At 44.6% G+C, this 19,166-nt stretch overlaps 1 protein-coding gene and 1 long non-coding RNA gene across 3 annotated transcripts in view; one reads left to right on the top strand and one right to left on the bottom strand.

Moving 5' to 3' along the window:
* The window catches only part of OTC (ornithine transcarbamylase), a 51,124-nt gene that overhangs the window by 26,018 nt on the left and 5,940 nt on the right, over positions 1 to 19,166 (bottom strand). For both annotated transcript variants that reach the window (XM_006133937.4, XM_014578966.3), the window contains 2 exons: positions 11,744 to 11,882; positions 10,892 to 10,973 (listed from right to left, as the gene is read on the bottom strand). In XM_006133937.4, the coding sequence (XP_006133999.1) occupies positions 10,892 to 10,973; positions 11,744 to 11,882 (221 nt within the window). The remainder of the gene's footprint in view (positions 1 to 10,891; positions 10,974 to 11,743; positions 11,883 to 19,166) is intronic.
* LOC142821885 (uncharacterized) overlaps positions 1 to 19,166 on the top strand; it is a 47,278-nt gene that overhangs the window by 22,462 nt on the left and 5,650 nt on the right. Inside the window, exons 2-3 of the long non-coding RNA XR_012898418.1 lie at positions 8,933 to 9,072; positions 10,621 to 10,805. This is a non-coding gene — a long non-coding RNA (uncharacterized LOC142821885). The remainder of the gene's footprint in view (positions 1 to 8,932; positions 9,073 to 10,620; positions 10,806 to 19,166) is intronic.

A 19,166-nucleotide genomic window follows, 5' to 3' on the forward strand; every position in this document is an offset into this window, starting at 1 on the left:
TGACCTCTGGGGGCACCACCAAGAGAGTGGCCAGCTGGGCTAGAGCTCACCATCTCGCCTGCCACCAGAATGGGGAAGTAGCTCCCTTTGCCCAAACTCTTCCTTCCCCAAGCCCTTGTCTGCAGCACCAGGGAGAGGGGGACAGAGATAGCCTTGCCAGATGTGGGGTGAGGCCCTGCTGACCAGGATGGCAGGGGGAGAAAAAAGATCCCTGTTGGCTGGGGCAGCTAGGGGGGTAGAGAAGGCACCTGCTAGCCAAAAAATTCACATTAGTGCAGAGGTCCAGTACTTAAGTTCCACTTAAAATGGTGCAGAGGCCTTGTGCCTGCACAGGAGTGAATTTCATCCTTAGGGCCTGATTCTAATCTCCAACCTGGGATGCGGGACAGAAAGCCTCACTGGATGGGGCCTCCTACCCTGAGCCCCTCCTTATCCTACCCCCAACCCTCACTCTCACCCCCTCCCACATCCCCAGCTCCCTGCCCTGAGCACCTCTTCAACCCTCCCACCCTGACTCCTGTTCCCCCTACCCCCCACATCACCTGCCCCCTGCCCTGAAGGACCTGGGCAATGCCGGTAAGACTTCTAGTATTAACTATTAAAGGATAACACCACAAGAGTTGCTCTTTACAAATGATTGATCTTGATGTGAATATTAATAGTTAAAGCCAAATAACCATGGTGAAGATCTAAGCTCATGCCTCAAAGTAGAGACAGGTTATGAAGCCAGACTTGTGCTTCTTACTCTGGCCACTTAAGTATATGTCCATGGAGAAATATGTGTACTCTTTGTGAAAGATATGTTTCAGTAAGATTTCCTGGAGCATAAGTCAGAGAAGAATGTATTCCTGTACGTCCCACAAGTCCCTCTCCTTAAAATCATTCAATATCTAGCAGCCTTTTAAGGACTATAAGGTCAGGGGTTACCCAACCCTGATTACTAAATATGCAGCTCAGGCAGGGTGCGTCTACACAGCAACATTATTGTGTGTCTACAAATATTGTGTATCTACACAGCAATCCCTTTATTTCAAAATAAATTTGTAATAACGGGCTTCTTACTCCGACTTCTGTAAATGTCATTGTACGAGGAGTAAGGGAAGTCAGACGAAGAGTGCTCTATTTTGAAATAAGTGCTTTGTAGATGCGCCCAAATTTGAAATAAGCTATTTCGACTTAAGCTCAAGTTGCGTAGTTTATTTTGAGTTTAGCTCTGCTGTGTAGACATACTCATAGTTTTCTATGAAGAACAGTCGGTGGGTAGAGTGAAGGGGAGAAAGTTCAGGAAATAAGAAAGGTGCTTTTAGGAAAGTACCTGATAGATAAAGGAGGCAGGAGAGGTTAGGTACAGATGAGGGCTGACAGAAGAATGACGCTGTGGCCAGAGGGCTAAGTTTCAGTCAGAAAGACAGGGATTGGCAGCTTTGGGTGGAGTAGTCTGGGAAAGAGGAAGAATTCCATGTATAGCAAAAAAACAAGGGTGGATACTCAATTGGCTTAATCGTGTTATGGTTATAGAATTTATTTGGGGCATTTTGAAGATTGTTTGAACCATTTCTGTTATTACACCAGCCCTGGGTGGAGATGCGGTCAACCAAGAGAAATTCTGTGGTGTTCTTAAGGGGCCTGAGAGAGGGAGCTTACAGCGAAGGGTGCCTGGAAAGTGACCCCTACCTATGAAGGGCACTCAATAAAATTGCCACCCTGTTACAATCTCCTCTAAAAAGTTTTCTGGGGGCTTGTTACAAGATGTGACGTCAAGGCTGGAAATCCATGGACCACACTTCAGCAAATGTGGTGGAAGAGGTATGAATACTTCCCACCCCGGTGCAAATACGCTGCAAAAACAGTTCTTGGAGGTTTTGTTGTTGTTTTTGTTGCCTTATATAGCGTCCACCTATGCAATCCATTTCTACTGAGATGATGAATAGTTGGCACAGAGAGTTGTGTTGTCCTATCATTGTAGACACACGGGCTGAGATCCTTTCCCACAGAGACCCCCAACAGCTTGTTCCTACTATGGAGGGCCGAAGGAATAGTCTCTCTCACAGTGGCCAATTTCCTCATAGCACTTTCACTTCTGGCTGTGAGTTGACTGGCACTGCCTGACAGAATTTGGCATGTAGTGTAGAAAATGCATTTTGAAAATTTAAAATGAAAAACTCTACTTAGCAGCAATTAAGGGAACATTCCTAAAGGCTCTGAAGTCAGAAAGCTAATGAGTCCTTTTTAAGAGTAGCTTTGGAAAAGGATTGCAAGGTACCAATGTAATCTGCCTTGGCAGTATTAGCCAGTTTAGACAATATCCACTACTGGGCACCCTAGCCAGGAAGTGTATTCCCTGATATGTTTCACTTATATATTAGGATAATGTAACTTTGAGTATATATGTGTACATGATGGCTATGTCTACACTGGTGGCTTCTTACGCCAGAAATATGCAAATGAGGCTAAGCGTGGAATATCGCCGAGCCTCATTTGCATACCTAATGAGCCACCATTTTTTTCAGAAGAGGCTCTTGCGCAAGAAGGAGCATCTACACTGCCCCTTCTTGCGCAAGAAAAACCCTCTTGCGCAATGCTGTTATTCCTGAAAATAATCAGCGTAGCAGCATTGCGCAAGAAGGTTTTTCTTGTGCAAAAAGGGGCAGTGTAGACGCTCCTTCCGGCGCAAGAGCCTCTTCTGCAAAAAAAAAGGCAGCTCATTAGGTATGTAAATGAGGCTCAGCGATATTCCACGCTTAGCCTCATTTGCATATTTCTGGCACAAGAAGCCGCTAGTGTAGACATAGCTGATGTGTTTATACCATCAGGGATCTCAATGTTTTTCCACACTGGTGTGAGTTGGGAGTCAGTGGTGGTACTCCACTATAGAGGAATCAGGCTCTGGGTCTCATGACATGAAAGACCTCTGAGGGGAGGGACATACAAATAATATTCCGCACAGACCTCCACAATTTCAAAATTGCAGGATATTGTCCATATTTCAGAGTCTGTAAAAAGGCCTGATTTACTACCAGTCAGTTCACTGATATGTAAGTGCAGTTACAACTGGGGAGGCAGGGCATGATTGAGAGGTGGCATGATTTATGCCAGATACAATGGAATGGCATTCACCTTTATACCATGACAGAGAAGAAGCTTTGTTTTACAGACAATGCATAACCATGTGGACTGCATTTTTTTTTCAGCACGCAAGGACTATGTTTACATAGAATGAGCATGGAACTGTGATTCCAAACAGATGACATATCCCACTATAATAGACCGTGATAATAATGAAATTGGCGGGAACTGAAAAAAAACTATTTGTTTTACATAGACTAAAAGTTATTGACAATTCTTAAATTACATTAATAGTTTAAATCCAAATACATGCTAAAATAATATATGTACTAGCAGTCTTCAGCATATCAAATTCACATTAAGATTGTATTTGTTCAAATAAACAAGATGACAATAAATAAAATAATACATTACCAATTCTCTATTAGACTTCAAATCCTATCAGAATAATGGGTTAGAGATAATAGACACTGGAAGAACTACAAGTGTAAAATATGCTGTCATATAGACATTGCAAATTAACATTGATCGTTCAAGATATACGGTTTATTAAAGATATGAGAGTGGCAGGACCTCTTTCTTTTTTTAAGATTTCTACAATGTTAACACACATCAGTTTTCTCTTAGATATTGTGCAGTGAAAAACACTGATTTCCAAATCAATTGTCCAACAGCTAAACACAGTGTTGTAATGTTTGCTTACGTAAATTGATGAGGACTGATTACTAAAGCCTTTCTCCACACATGATCTTTTTCAAAACCTCAGGGTGACTGGTGCCTGTGGAAATGCCATTAGAGATAATGTATGCCTCTGAAGTCTTGCAAATCACCATTGTGGGCCTCACTTACACTTTAGAAAATGGGTAGGGAATGAATTTATATCACAACAAAAGAGGATGTGGCATTTGTTATGATTGGAAAGGGAGCTACCATTTCACTTTAAACAGTACCTGGGACCTAAAGAACTACCATGGGGTGAGGGTGGGGGGATATTTGAATTTGGTGTGGAAGTCGGATCTAAGTCCTGGTCTATACTGGGAGTTTAGGTCAAACTTAGCCACATTAGGTCAATTTTCTAAACAATGAGTCCACACCACCAAGCTCGTTCCATCAACTTTAAGGCCCTTTAAAGTCAATTTCAGTATTCCTGCTTTTCATGAGGAGTAATGGGAAATTTAACCTTGTACAGTCAACTTTAGGGTAGAGCAGACACAGCACTGTAAAAGTGAACGTTCTTGGCCTCTGAGAGGTGTCCCACAGTGCCATGCAGTGACCACTTTGGCCAAGACTTTCAATTCTGCTGCTCTCTGGGTGCACAGAAAAAGCCATGAGGAAATTTAAATTTCATTTCCCATGTGGCCAGCATGGTGAGCAGACCTCAGAGCAGGCAGCACACCCTTGCAGCACACCTGACATGAATGCCCAGAGTCGCAAACGAGCACCGGCATGGAACATGTAGGAGATCCAGGACTTCATTGCTATGTGGAGAGCGAAATCAGTTCAGGCAGAACTATGAAACAGGAAAAGAAACACTGATTTCTATGCCAAGATCACAAGGGCATGGAGGAGAAAGGATACACCAGGGACACCTGACAGTGCTGCATGAAAATAAAGGAGCTGAGGCAGGTGTACAAGAAGACAAAGAAGATAAACAGATGGTCTGGGTCATCTCTGCAAACTTGCCACATCTATGAGCAGAGGCAGATGAGAGTTTTGCTGGGCCCAAGGCAGCACAATTTTGTGCATGCGCCATGGCCACAGCCAACAGGTAGTAGCGTGTGTGCGGAGCCTATTGAAGTGCGGGGCCTGGGGCAGCCGCCCTGCTCTCCCTGCCCTATATCCGCCGCTGTCTATGAGCAGCTGCATGGGATTCAGGAGCGGCCCGAGGCCGGCTGCAGCAGCTGGCGCCCTAGGCAGAGTGGCGCAATAGGCGTCCCTGCCTTCACGGCTGTCAATGGCCATGACGTCATCATCAGGCACCCGGTGCCCCGTGACGTCATCATCGGGCGTCCGGGCCAGTGGCGTACTAGGCAGCTGCCTTGCTCGCCTAGGCTCATGGGCTGCCCCGATGGGATTGTATGTGTGGGGGGGGGGGGCACCCAACCAGTTTCCCAAGCCAGTCTGTGGACTCCTCGCAAGACATTCTTCAGGCAGCCTCAGACAGCATTGTAGAGGATAGTGTGGATGAGGAAGAGGCTAGTGATTGGCAGGCAAGCGGGACATCCAAACTCACTGACAGCTAGAGCTTTTTATAACGTTGGAGAGAAACCCCTCCTCCCAGTTTGTCTCGCTGACAGGCTCTGATATCAGGGAGGGCACTTCTAGTGAGTTCACATTTTTTAGCATGCTACAAGTGGGTTAAGGCAATTTGGTGTGATTTGTGGTGGCCACTCTGCCTACACAGAAGAAACCGCTTGTTAACATGTCTGGAAATGGAGCCAAAATCCTCCCTGCACATTTCCACACTGCTCTCATAGAGGAACTCTTTCATCCTTCTCACAATGATTCTGGGGAGGCCTGCTTTATTCCGTTCTCCATGGTGGGACACCTTTCCACACCAAGCCAGCAGTAATGGTCTGGCGTCATTGCAGCACAAAGCATGGCCACATAAGGCCCAGGTTTCTGGCCACATTCAGTCAGCACCCATTCCCTATCACTCTTTGTGATTTGGAGAAGACTGATATCTTAAATGGCAACCTGGATGAAGCAGGGGAAACTATTACCTGGTGCCCCTGCAGTAAACCTCCATTTGTTCGTTCCCAATGAAGCCTGGCTTGAGCCCCTGCTCTTCTGCCATGCTCGAATCCCCTTCCCTCTCCCACCCACATGCTCATGAGGAAAGGGAAAGTTGCACTCTCCTGGCAAACAGGGGTGCTGAACCCTCAGTCACCATGTAAGCCCCTGCCCTGGATTGCTGCCTTGCCCAGACCTCCTCCTGCCCACAGATTCAAGTCTCAGCCTGTTCCTTACCATGCCTGCCACCAAACTGAGTCCAGCTGCTCCCCTAAGATCTTTGTGGTGTACCTGCTGCATAAGAGACAAGGGCAGCCTCACACTCAACCCCCAGGGATGTACCCCAGAATAAAAGGCTGTCCTTTCCACACCTGTAATTGCTGCATGGGGCACTGTAATGTGCCAGTTTCCCTTCTCTCCCCCACCAAAGCTCCCACGCTGAATTCCTTTTCTGTCCCTGCTTCCTTGTGTTCCCTAAATAAAAACACATGATTTCTCAACAACAGTCTCTTTATTGCTTGTGCTGCATGGTGGGGGAGAAGGAAGGGGGGAAGGGTTACAGGGTTTAGAGGAAAGCACACTTACTATAGTGGGCACCTCATTAACAGCAACATGCATGACTGTCATATCACTGTCTGGCCATTCACAAAACTTTTTTCCAAAGCATCTCTGAATTCCAATATCCCTCATTGTGTTTTCCTGATTGCTGCAGTGTCTGGCTGCCTCAGTCCCTCTACCCTGGCATAAAACTTTCCTCTTTACTTTCACAGATATCATGGAGCACACAGCAGGCTGCCACAATGGGAATGTTGCTTTTGCTGAGCTTTAATCTAGTCAATAGATTGTGAAACCTTCCCTTTAAATGTCCAAAAACCCATTCTATCACTATTCTGCACTTGCTCAGCCTGTAGTTGAACTGCTCCTTACTGTGGTCCAGGCTGCCTGTGTACAGCTTTGAAAGACACAGGAACAAGGGGTAGGCAGGGTCTCCAAGGATCACTATTGTCATTTCAACACCTCCAATGTTAATGTTCTGCTCTGGGAAGAAAGTTCCAGCTTTCAGCTTTCTGAAGAGACAGGAGTTCCTAAAGATGCACGTGTCACGCACCTTTCTCAACCATCCCACACTGGTATCGGGGAAATGATCCTTGTGATTCACCATCAGCACCATCAAGAAGTACCCCTTGCAATTTATGTACTCTTTGGCAAGATGACTGGGTGCCAAAATAGGGATGTACATTCTGTCTATCGCCCCACCACCGTTAGGGAACTTCATTGCATCAGTCTCATCCACCACGACTTGCACATTTCCCAGAGTCACTATCCTTCATAGCAGAAGGGTATTGATTGTCTTCACTACTTGGATCACAACAGCTCCCCTTGCAGATTTCCCCACTCCAAGTTGATTCCTAACTGGCTAGTAGCTGTCTGGCATTGCAAGCTTCTCCAGGGCTATTGCCACTCTCTTCTCAACTGTCAGAGCGGGTCTCATTCTGGTATTGCTGTACTTCAAGGTGGGCAACAGCAATTCACAAACTTCCATGAAAGGGGCCTTATGCATGCAAAAAATTTGCAGCAGCTGCTGATCATCCCATAGGTGCATAACTACTATGCAGTCCCACCAGTCGGTACTTGTCTCATAGCACCAGAAGCAGTGTTTGTGTCAAGAGGATTGAAACCTGCCAGTCACTCAACTCAAGTGCTTCACAGAAGAATATATTCATGGCTCCCCGAGATTCTTCCTCATTCTGGTGGCCCATGGATATGCTCTGGACCAGTGTTTCTTAAACTTTTTAAGACCGCGGAACACCAAACAATAATTTTTGTTTATGCAGAACACCGGGAGAAAGTTGTTGAGCCAAAAAAAACAATGGTCACGGCCCATTTAATTGCCATGCGTGTTGACCCAACTGAGCTTTCGACTCCGCCAAGGGGCGGGGGGAGTTAAAAGGGGCCATGGTAGACTGCTGACTGTCTTGCAGCACACCAGTGTGCTGCGGCACACAGTTTAAGAAACACTGCTCTGGACATAACTCCAGCATAAGGCACACAGTGGTTAATATGATTGTCACAGCATTTTGCTGCTGAATGGGTACCCTGCTATGGTGTCTGCATGGATAACCACGGGGGGAAAAGGGCACAAAAAGACTGTTTGCCATTGCTTTCAAGTGTGCGGGGAGAGAGGAGATGAGTGCCTTCCGGGACACTGACCAGGGCTGGCCCACAACCATTTTGGCATCTGAGGCGAGGAGCTCAAATGACGTCCCCATGCCTACTTTTCTCCTGCCTGCCTGTTATGTCTCTTGTGCCTTCCTTTCTCCAGCACAGCACTCCACCATCTCTGTGCATCTAGAGCATATGCACCAGCAGCAGACACAATTTTCTACACTCTGGGTCCTAGTGTCCCCTCCCCCCTCCACAGTCTGGCACATGAGGCAGCCACCTCAGTTCACCTCACTGATGATATATACCCAGAACCATCTGCTGCACAGTTCTGGTCCAAGACTGTAGTGGGACCATAATCCAGAATGCAAAGTGGTGGCAGGAACTGTGGGATAGCTACCAACAGTCCATTGCTCTCAAAGTTGACAGTAGCCACCTTACTAGGGACGCACTATGTCAAACTATGTCGAATTCTTTTGCACAGTGAGGACATGCACCTTTGACTTTAAAATTCGGGTGCTAGAAAATTGACCTTAATAAATGTGACTTTATAAATTCGACCAGTGTAGACAACAAGGCCTTAGAAACCAACGGCTATATAATGCCTATATCTGTGCTTAGATGAAGAAGACAGTGTGGGAAACTGACACTTTCCTGGTGCACAAGTTCAGGAGATAATCGTAAGGTAGCTCTAGGAGGAGGTTGGATGTACATGGGGGAAGCTGACCTTAAAGATACCTATGGGTACATTGGTCAGTTATGAAACACCTATGAAGCTAGGCTGATCACGATCTGGAAGGAGCAGAGATTGGCATGAAGCCAGCATGAAGACACAGGACTCCATAAAGTCAGCCTCTAGTGCCATAAATTGCCTAAGAATATGTGAATATTGCAGGAATCTTCAGACTTCAGAGTATAACAATCTTCTCCTTTCTCCCCTTGTTCTTGTGTTTTCCTTTGCTTCCTACAGAGAAATCTGGTGGAAACTCAATGAGAGTGACCTTACAATATTATCTGTCCTCTACATGGGAGAAGTTTACTTGAGGAAGATTGGGTCCAGTACAGTTTATTTTGGTGTAAATGTGGGAAAAGCAAAGATTTCCCCATCTGGTGAGTTGAAATGAGGACACTAATCCCAAAAGATTTCTTGGATGCAAAGTTATCATAGTCTGCTCAAAAAAACATTATGGGCCCAATCATGCAGACATGTAAGCATCTGCTGTGTACATGAGCAGAATTGTGTATGCGTTTATTATTTTAGAATTCATGTCTACACTGCCTAGTATTATTAAACCAATATTGCAGTTTCTCCATCCCATCAAATGTGTTTCTCTAGAGATAGTCATGAAGTTTTTTCTCTTTTCTCTCATTTAAATCAAGATGTTGCTACAAATCTCAGTCTAAACACTTAGGCTACTTCTACACTGCGCTGATTTGTGCAAAAAATAAGCAAATGAGACAAAGCATGGAATATCGCTGTGCCTCATTTGCATAATTAATGAGCGGCCACTTTTGCACGAGGCTTTTGCGCAAGGGCTGTTCTGCTTTTTTTCAGGAAAAACAGCTCTTGCACAAGAGGGGGATTTTGTGCAAAACAAAGCTGTGTACACGGCTCCTTTTTGCACAAAAGCCTCTTGTGCTAAAAGTGGCCGCTCATTAATTATGCAAATGAGAAAGCGATAGTCACCGCTTCACCTCATTTGCATATTTTTTTGTGCAAGAGAGGGCAATGTAGATGTAGCCATACTCTGAGGCCTTGTACTTGGAGCTTGAGTATGCAGAAGGGAAGGCCGCTGTGTGAATGGGCAGTGCTTAAACTTTTGGCGCACTTACTAGTTGTAGGGACTGTGGTGGCACATTAGGGAGCTCCCCGACCCTGCAACCCCGTCCTCAGCCAGATGTGACTCTCCGTCAGCCAGTAGAGTAAAAATGGGTTTATTGATTCTCCAAGATACATCACAGCGTAAGTTTGACATAGGCATAGGATAGGCTAACAGCCCTAGTTCCCCTAGGGGGACGGGATTCACAGGATCCTGAACCCCCTATACTGGTTTTTAGTCTCCTTCCTCCATGTTTCCCCATACTCTGACTGCCCAGCTCCCAGGCCCTTCCTGTAGCCAGGTGGCCACCTCCGCCTCCCTTCCTTTGTTTCTCCCTTCCTTTGTTAACTGCTCAGGCTGGGACTAGGTGTCTGAGCCAGTACACATGTGGGTGAGTCAGTGGGAATCACACATCACAACACAGCGAGGTGGGGACACTGGATTACAGAGCAGACAGCATGCCCACTACGTCACAGGAACCTTGATGCTGCTCATTAAAAATGCTATAGTGTGCTCTGGTGTACTGCTGTTTCAAACAACAGTATGCCAAAACACACTACAGAACCTGGAGTGTACAGTAGCGGGGTCTATGTAGCGACTTAACACATGGTAGGCGTGTGAGCTGTACATTCGCATCCTGGTTTACCACACACTAAGTCTCCAGATAGACAAGCCTCAAGATTGACAACATTCATGAATAAAAAATTAGAAAGATGTTGGTTATGACAGCCTGGGCAGGATGAAATTGGTGATACTTGCTAAAATGAGTGTACGGCTAGCTAATATGGCATGAAGCTTACACCATGAAAGCCTTCTGCTTCTTATTGTTCTATTTCAGTTCTACCTTGCCTAGAATTGACCCTGGGGAATTTTAGTGATCAAAGAGATGTGCCTGCAGTATTCATGAGGCATAATGGAACAACACACTGCTCTTACTCTCCAGGAAACTACCATTCCCCTCAGACTTGAGTTTCATCCTTGCTGCTCTGCAACCTCAGATGCCTTCTGAGTAGAAATAGCTAAGTATGTGATTAAGTCATGGTTTCATAATATGGACTAATGAACTCTGTAGAGAAAGTATTTATTACATTTTTTTGGGCTAAATTTACCTGTTTCTGTAGATAATCTTGTTCGGGTGCTTCTTTTCTCAAAAATCATGGCTAAAGATTTTCCTTGCAACAAAGGCAAATACTGAAAAACAAGAATGGAAGAGGATGTGGAAAGTGCTGCACTGGTTAATGGCTGAAGAAAATAATACAAATGGTCATTGTGTCAGTTCCAGACCCCTACCCCTCCAAAGCAGTCAAGGAAGAGTTTTTGAGAAACCCTTAAAAAATGAGGTTTACAGGTTCTTTCTAAAAAAGGTGTTTTTGTACAAAAAAACCCACGTCTAGACTGCTTGTTTTTGCACGACAGCCTCTTCCGAAAAAAGGATTGGAAGAGGATATGCAAATGAAGCATGAGAAAATGCTAATCAGTGCTTCATTTGCATTTCCTCTTTCAGAAGAGGAAAGCAGTCTAGACAAGCCCTGAGATTGGTAGGGGCAAAAAGCATCTATAGGTTTTTTTGTTTTGTTATTTTAAACAAATGAAAGAAACTTCTGACTCTTTTCTTGCTCCCACACTACATACAGAATAGTGTTCCTATTTCTGCAAATCTTTATTTCAGTGGGTAACCCAATTGAAATCACGGGGAATATCCAATAACAGGGAATTATATGACTGCTGATAACAAAGGGCACACACTTTTATAACAGCATAAATCCTCTACTTCATCCAAAGAGCAAAACTTTGCCTTTTACTGGATGGCTGATGTAAAATTTACAATATTTAAGGGTTGAAGTGATTGTTTAGAACAAGCCAGTTTAGTTGCTGATTTACATTATCTTGTAAAATAATCTTTATTTTGTGATCTGAATGACTGAACAAGCAAAGTGGATTTTAATTGAAATTTTACATACCTCTCCCTTGTACTTTATTCTTTGTTTCAAATCTGATGCTGTCCATAGCAAATACTTTATTTCTTCTGCTGTATAATTTTGTAGAGTTAGAAGGTCACGACCTTTCAGATTAACACTAGTTTGAGTTGGTTGCCCGGACCTGCACCAAAAACAGGCTCCTTGTCATATGGATTAATTGGTTATTCATGTGAAAGCTAATGTTCAAGCAGCTAAACCTCTTTCACTGCTACCATTTGATCCAGAGAAATAATTTGCGTGGCCTGTGATAATTACTTTGTGACATTTCTTCCCACACAGCCACAATACTCCCTGGTTTGCTATATTATTCACCATGGTAACCATCTCTCTTTTTATCATCAATGAACCTGATTTTGTTTCTTATAACTTCTAATATTTGTATCTGGGCTATGTAATCAAATAACCCAAATGCAGAAACCCATTCAGGGACTGGTTAAACACTTAAAGTTGCATAGTAGCTTGCTTTGCACAGGTGTGCAAAGTGTTAGGGCAAGATGGCTCCCAGAGCTCTTTTTCATAATCTCAGCTCTGGGGCACTGGCACAGGACTAGGCATATGGGTATAAATAATGTTTCATTTGTGAACCACATGCACAAATTTTCAAATTCATTTCCAGAAACTGATATTGCCAATAAGAGAATCCAGCAGCACATTGCTCAACATTTGATGAGGGGGTAGGTTTGAGGGATATTTTTGCTGGGCTTATTCCAAAACCAAATGAAATGCAATGTTCATAGTCTCCCACAGAAGTGACACTGCAAAGTTCATATTACCTTAGATGGCACATGACTTGATCAAACAGCAGAGTAAAGTCAATGTTCCTATCATTTTAAACCAATTCGTGAAGACAGAGAGCTAATTTAACCCTTTCTCTGCTAAACAGGGATCAATTATATCTGTAACTCTCTTTATTGTAACGCAACTTGTACTTCACTAGTAATGAAGTTTAGAAGGTCATAAGCAGTGTTACCTATGAGCTATGTGCTTGGGCAGTCACCCAGAAGATATTCAAATACCGCCCACCTGATTAGCAGAGTGCCCACAGCCACCCACAACAGGGAGCATGTGTTTCTACTGGTTGCACATCTGCTCATGTCTTGGTGCACATAACAAAATGTATTCCACACATGGACAGAAAAATAAGCCAAGTATGCCATTCTCATTAACTGCAGTGACTTTAATTAGATCAGAGTGGAAACTCCAAGAGGAATAAAGAAACAAATGAATTGAGTTGGTGGGATTTTATTGGAAAATATTTCCAACTTCAGTTCCTTCCTGTGTGAGCCTCAAGCCAATGCCCAGTTGTGACTGTTTCCATTTGACAAGTCTCTGAGGCCAGCTCTTTGCTAGGAAATTTCACAAAAACATTCCCAGGGGTGCTACGAGCAGTTGCGCTAAATGGGAGGACTGTGCTATATGAAACTCCGGTGACTTCTGCTATCTTTACCATCACATCTTTTCCTATAAATTCCCTGGCATAGGCAGGACATGGAACTCTGCACGCTCAAGAGTCCAGACCTTAACACTGTGGTACCACACACAGTTACCACGGTCCTTAAATTTTCATATGCATATACTACAGCTCTCATCGTTTGTCACTTTTTCAACCCAAGAAGCAGTAATTCTCCCTGTAGCTGAAAATATTCATTGTTAACACTGCTTTATTACTGGACCCTTGAAAAATATCTGCCCCACCAGCTAAATTCTGTCCCCAGCTCCTTGAGCACCCAGGGCTTCTCTGCAGTGGAAATGATGTGATAGCTGCACAAGCAGGAGCACGATGTGGGGCGGTTGCCCTATGTGGTATAGAGCCCAGCCTATTGGCAGTCACTATATGCTTTCATACAAAGAGGTGCTGGGCTGTAGGGAGGTGCTGGCTCACCACTGGATCCACTGCTAAGATAACCTCATTCTTATCCCCATGGGCAAGGAACACTATCCCCAAAGAGTCTGCATGAATCATTAAAGATATATGCTGCAAACTTGCTCCCACTCAAGTCAATTGCACAACTCCCATGGATGTCAGTGGGTGGAGGATCAAAGAGATTCCACTGAAGTTGGCACAGGAATTTCAATTGAAAACTCTCCTTTTTAATAAGATGTAGAGTTTACACATGGTCAGAAGCAGGCCTGCTGACAGGGAGAGAAAAGGGAGCAATTGTCCCAGGCCCTGGTGTTTCAAAAGGGCCCGGTGCTCCCAGCCACAGCTATTGCAGCAGCAGCAGTGCCTGGAGCCTGTGGTTGGCACTCCGGGCAGCTCTGAGAGCTGGGGTGGGCATGTCGTGGCCCAATAGCACTGAGGACTAGTTGATCCAGCCCCGCTCCTTCTGTCCGAAGCCCCACCCCTTTCGAGAGTATGGAGCCACCCCTCCCACATCTTGGCACAGGGCCAGTAAGGCTGTCAGCTCCCCGGTCAGAAGTGGTCAATACTATGCACTGGCATCTATGTCTGATCCTGCACACATTCTACACATTCCCACTCAACAACTGTTGACATCAGAGAGTTTTGCATATGAAATAACTGCACCATCAACCTGGGAGTTCCCCCAGCCTAAAAAAATAACTGTGACGTTTGTTTCAGGAGACATGTGTGGCATAGAGACAAGGAACAAGAGTAGTCTAGGGTGATCATATTTGCCAAAGAGAAAATGGGACACCCTGTGGGGCTAAACTTAGCCCTCCTCTCCCCTCGACCATGGGTCTGGCTTGTGCCATTCACCCAAGTCCCCCTATTCCTCCTATGTGGGGCTGGCCCAACTACCCATCCCTGCACCAAGCTGGTGTTACTGATTGCAATCCCATTTGCCCTTTCTGCACGAGGCTGGAGCTGGCATTACTGCTCACTCGAACTCTGCCCATTCCCCTCCCAGAGCCCTGCCTCCAACTCTGTGCAGGGCTGGCCTTGGCCCCCTCACATTTATCCATACCCCACTTTTTTGACAGAAGTGGGCATTTATTCCATTTGCTCCTGCCAACTGACATTGCTTAGAAAAGGGGCTATCACAGCTAAAACAGGATAGATGGTCACTTTAGAGTAGCCCGTATTATTTTTGTAATCTGGCACTAATAGGTTGTAACAGGATGGAATCTTCGTAAGCATTGGCATAACTGTGCAAAGTCAGTAGTAAAACACTGACTTCCATAGGAGCAGAGTAAGGCCAATCTCGAGCACTTTTGGAAACCTCACCCATAATTATTTTACATTTGCTTAGTAACAAACATCTGTTAGTTGTATTTTAGTAGCTCTGAGCCAGGTTTACAAAAAGAGGCATCTAAAGACATTCATAGTAAAGCTGGTTGAAAATTTTCTGACAGAACACATTTCCTCCACAAAATGCTAGTTTGTGGGAATTGAAACATTCTGTGGGATAATGCTAAATCCATTAAAACTTTCCATAGAAACCAGCCTGCCTAGTTTCCCACCAGCTCAGGCTCCCCAGTTCATTGAGCAGTTGCATAGCTTTTTTTGAGGTTATTTTGAAATAAAGCACTATTCCAGTAAATCCCTTAACCCTTGTGGAATGAGGATTACAGGGATGCCGGAATAGTGCACCCATTATTTTGAAATATATTTCAAAATAATGGGTGCATTTAAAGATGCGGAATTGATATTTTAGAATATTTCCAGTATCCTGAAATAGCCCCGCTGTCTAGATGTAGCTGGAGTTGTCAGGCAACATAATGAGTTAGCTGCCTTAGGAGTCACCAGAAATAAGCTTACATTTCTAATATCTGGTTCTCTCAGAAGGAATTTTTTAGAATTTTCCTCTCTGGAATTTTTTTTTTCCCACTTTGCTTTGACTTGAAATATTTTTTTTTCTCCAAATCATGGTCATTTTCCACTGGGAGGGAAATTCTATTTTCTTGCCAGCTCTAGCAGTCAGTCTTGTTGTGTGATATACAAAAGCACTTAGCTCTCATGATTAGGAGATTTTGTAAATCCTACTACATGCCTAACCATATATGTAGATGCCTAAATCCCTTTGGAAATCTGGATCTTTGAAGTTCACAAAGTTTATTAAACTAATATATTCTAATTTTTGAATCTAGATATATCTACATAAATATATGTAGTGTTATCCTTAGCAGAAGATTTCTGAAGGGGTGGGTTTTGTGGGTTTTCTAAGTCTATTTATACATTCACCTAGCAAAATTTAAAAGTAAAATACAATAAAAATATAGCAATAAAATAAAATTTCAACTAAGAAAATCACCCAAAGCCCTCAACATTATCCTTGGAACCAATACAGGTATGATATAGGCAGCAAAATTATTTACTTGCATTTGTATTCAAGTACTCAAGTTGATTTTAGAAGATACACACTGACATACACCTGAGTGCTGAAGGGCAAATATGAGCCTTCGTATATTTTGGGTAGTTTTCACAGCCTCATGAAAAATAATATAGTAAGGCAGACTAAATAAAATTAAATGTGATTCCACGTCTAACTTCCATCAATATATCCTGCAACGAAACTTTATTTCTTAATTGTTTCCATTTTTTTAGATTAGGGCAGAGGAAGCAGGACAGTGAGCTACCATAACTGAAATATAAAGATTTGACTTTTTTCGTCTGGATACCTTTAGGGAGCAATGGAAATATTCAGATGTTAGACTCCAGATTTTTAGCAGAAAGCCTAATGTTAAATGTCTCCCAGATTTGGGGCCCATGCATTAGTTCTATGTCTGCATCTCTGCAACCTCTTGCTGATAAGTCACTCCACTCTCCCTCACTGAGTTGTCACTAATATTTTATTGTTTCTATCCCTGAAATAATTTCAGTCTAATTCTCTATAACCTCTACTGCTCTTCAAAATGTATTAGCTATGGTCTTCAGCAATTAGTTCCTTTTAGGGCTACCAATGTATTTTTCAAATGAAGCATAACTGACCGAATAAATAGTACTGGCAATTAGTATACCGGGAAGCAAAAGTAAAATATAACATGAAAAATCATAAGCTAAATAGTTTTCCTCTTTTTTGAATGGGAATGGCAATTTCCTTAAGATTACTGACTTCCTGGAGGCCTAAACCCTCATTTGCTTAGCTGGCAGTGATGAACACTTATGGTGATATCTTAAGACAGTAATTGTTATGATAATATAATCTCCTTTATAAACTGATTTATGGCTAAAAAAGGGAGTCTATAAAAATAGCATAGGGAGCCCAATTGAGTTAGGCAGCCACATCTGAGAAAGGAGAGCCACTGTAATTATTTCACCATAATGACTTCTATAGCAAGTTTACTAACAAAAGCAAGATTTTGCTAGTCACCAGCAACACAAATTCAAAGCTGGGCTACTAGGGCACATATACAGAACAGGACTAAAGCTGAAATAAGCTATGTCAATTGCGTAGCTTAAGTCAAAATAGCTTATTTTGGCTTTTGTTGCTGTCTACACAGCAGGAAGTCAAAGGAAGAACACTCTTCCTCCGACTTCCCTTTCTCCTTGTGAAATGACGGTTACAGGAGTCACAGTAAGAAGTCCTCCAGCTCGACATTATGTCGAAATAACTGCTTATAGTGTTGCTGTGGACTATGTTATTTCAGAATACAGGCAGTCCCCGAGTTACGCGGATCTGACTTATGTCGGATCCGCAGTTACGAACAGGGCTTTTCTCGCCCCGGAGGACGGGAATGGCGGGACGCCCAGATGAGCTGTGGTCCCGCCACCCACGTTCTCCGGGGCGAGTAAAGCTGCTCCCCGTCTCCCTGGTCTGCTGGTCAGACCAGGGAGACGGGGAGCAAAGCCGCGGAGGACGCCCGCAGCGGGACAGCCCAGGCGCGCCGCGGACCAGCAGACCAGCAGACCAGGTAGACGGGGAGCAAAGCCTCGGAGGCCGCCCGCAGCGGGACAGCCGCGGCACTCCTGGGCTGTCCCGCTGCGGGCGTCTTCCGCGGCTTTGCTCCTCGACTCCCTGGTCTGACCAGCAGACCAGGGAGACGGGGAGCAAAGCCTCGGAGGCCACCCACAGCGGGACAGCCATGGCGCGCCTGGGCTGTCCCGCTGCGGGCGTCCTCCGCGGCTTTGCTCTGCGTCTCCCTGGTCTGCTGGGGGGGAGGCGCAGCTAGTGCCCCCTCTCCTCCAGCAGACCAGGCTTTTCTGCCCACGACGGCTGGGGTAGAGCAGCTGGGGCGCTGCTGGGTTGGTCCCGCAGCGCCGCTCCTCGGCGCTACTGGACCAACCGGCAGCACCCCAGCTGCTCTGCCCCAGGAGTCCTGATTCAGCCTCTGCTGGTCAGTTTCAGCAGCGGCTGAATCAGGATGCCTGGGGCAGAGCAGCTGGGGTGCTGCTGGGTTTGTTCCAGTAGCGCCGAGGAGCGGCGCTACTGGAGCAACCCAGCAGCACCCCAGCTGCTCTGCCCCAGGCGTCCCCAAGTCAGCCGCTGCTGCAACTGACCAGCAGCTGACTACAGTAAGCCCGAGGCAGAGTTGCTCTGCCCCGGGGCTTCCTGGAATCAGCCGCTGATCAGTTTCAGCAGCAGCTGACTTGGGGATGCCTGAGGTTCTTAAGTTGAATCTGTATATAAGTCAGAACTGGCATCCAGATTCAGCCGCTGTTGAAACTGGACGCCAGTTCCGACTTACATACAGATTCAACTTAAGAACAAACCTACAGTCCCTATCTTGTACGTAACCCAGGGACTGCCTGTAACGTCAGTGCAGACGTACCCCTACAGGGCTTTCTTATATGTTGATGAATAAATCAGAAAACTCAGAAAACATTTTCAAACTGGTCCAAAGGAGAAAAAAGACAAATGGAAATGGCTTTTATGGTTTAATAGGATCTGTCGGTTTGTAACCCTTGCATACAGTTTTTGAACACTTAAAACTTGTTATATCCTGTTCCCATCAGAATCAATGACAAAGGGCTCAAAAAGTTCAGTGATTTGCAATCAAGTCCAAAGTCTCTAATGTTAACTTGTTCCTCAAGTTGTGACGGGAATTGAAAACCGTGTAATTAAATATTGTCATAGATGTATTTTTCAGAGGCCCACCCGAGGTGCCAAATCTACACTGCTGAAACAATTACAGCAAAGTGCTCCTCTCAGATCTCCATGGTTAATCTTGACCCTGATATTATGCTTTTCCTGCAAGCATGGATTATATGGAGAGAGAGATCACTAGAGCTGAGATTCATCATGAAACTGTGAAAGGAGAATTTCCCCCTTCAAATATTTGATCAAAATACTTGTCTGTAGAAATTACAGCCTCTTACATTATATTCAGGTATATGATTGGATGTTTATGATACATGATGATGATACCTTCAGCATTGAAAGATTAATTGAATTTAAGAAAAAACCCAAATTTTTTGAAGTATGCTGCTAGCCATTTGCAAAGAATGCAACACGATTCCATGAAGACTGAAAATTGAAGGGCTAAAACACCTCCAGTCTCAGAT

The sequence above is a fragment of the Pelodiscus sinensis genome, chromosome 1 (genome assembly GCF_049634645.1).
Source record: "Pelodiscus sinensis isolate JC-2024 chromosome 1, ASM4963464v1, whole genome shotgun sequence".
NCBI lineage: Eukaryota > Metazoa > Chordata > Testudines > Trionychidae > Pelodiscus > Pelodiscus sinensis.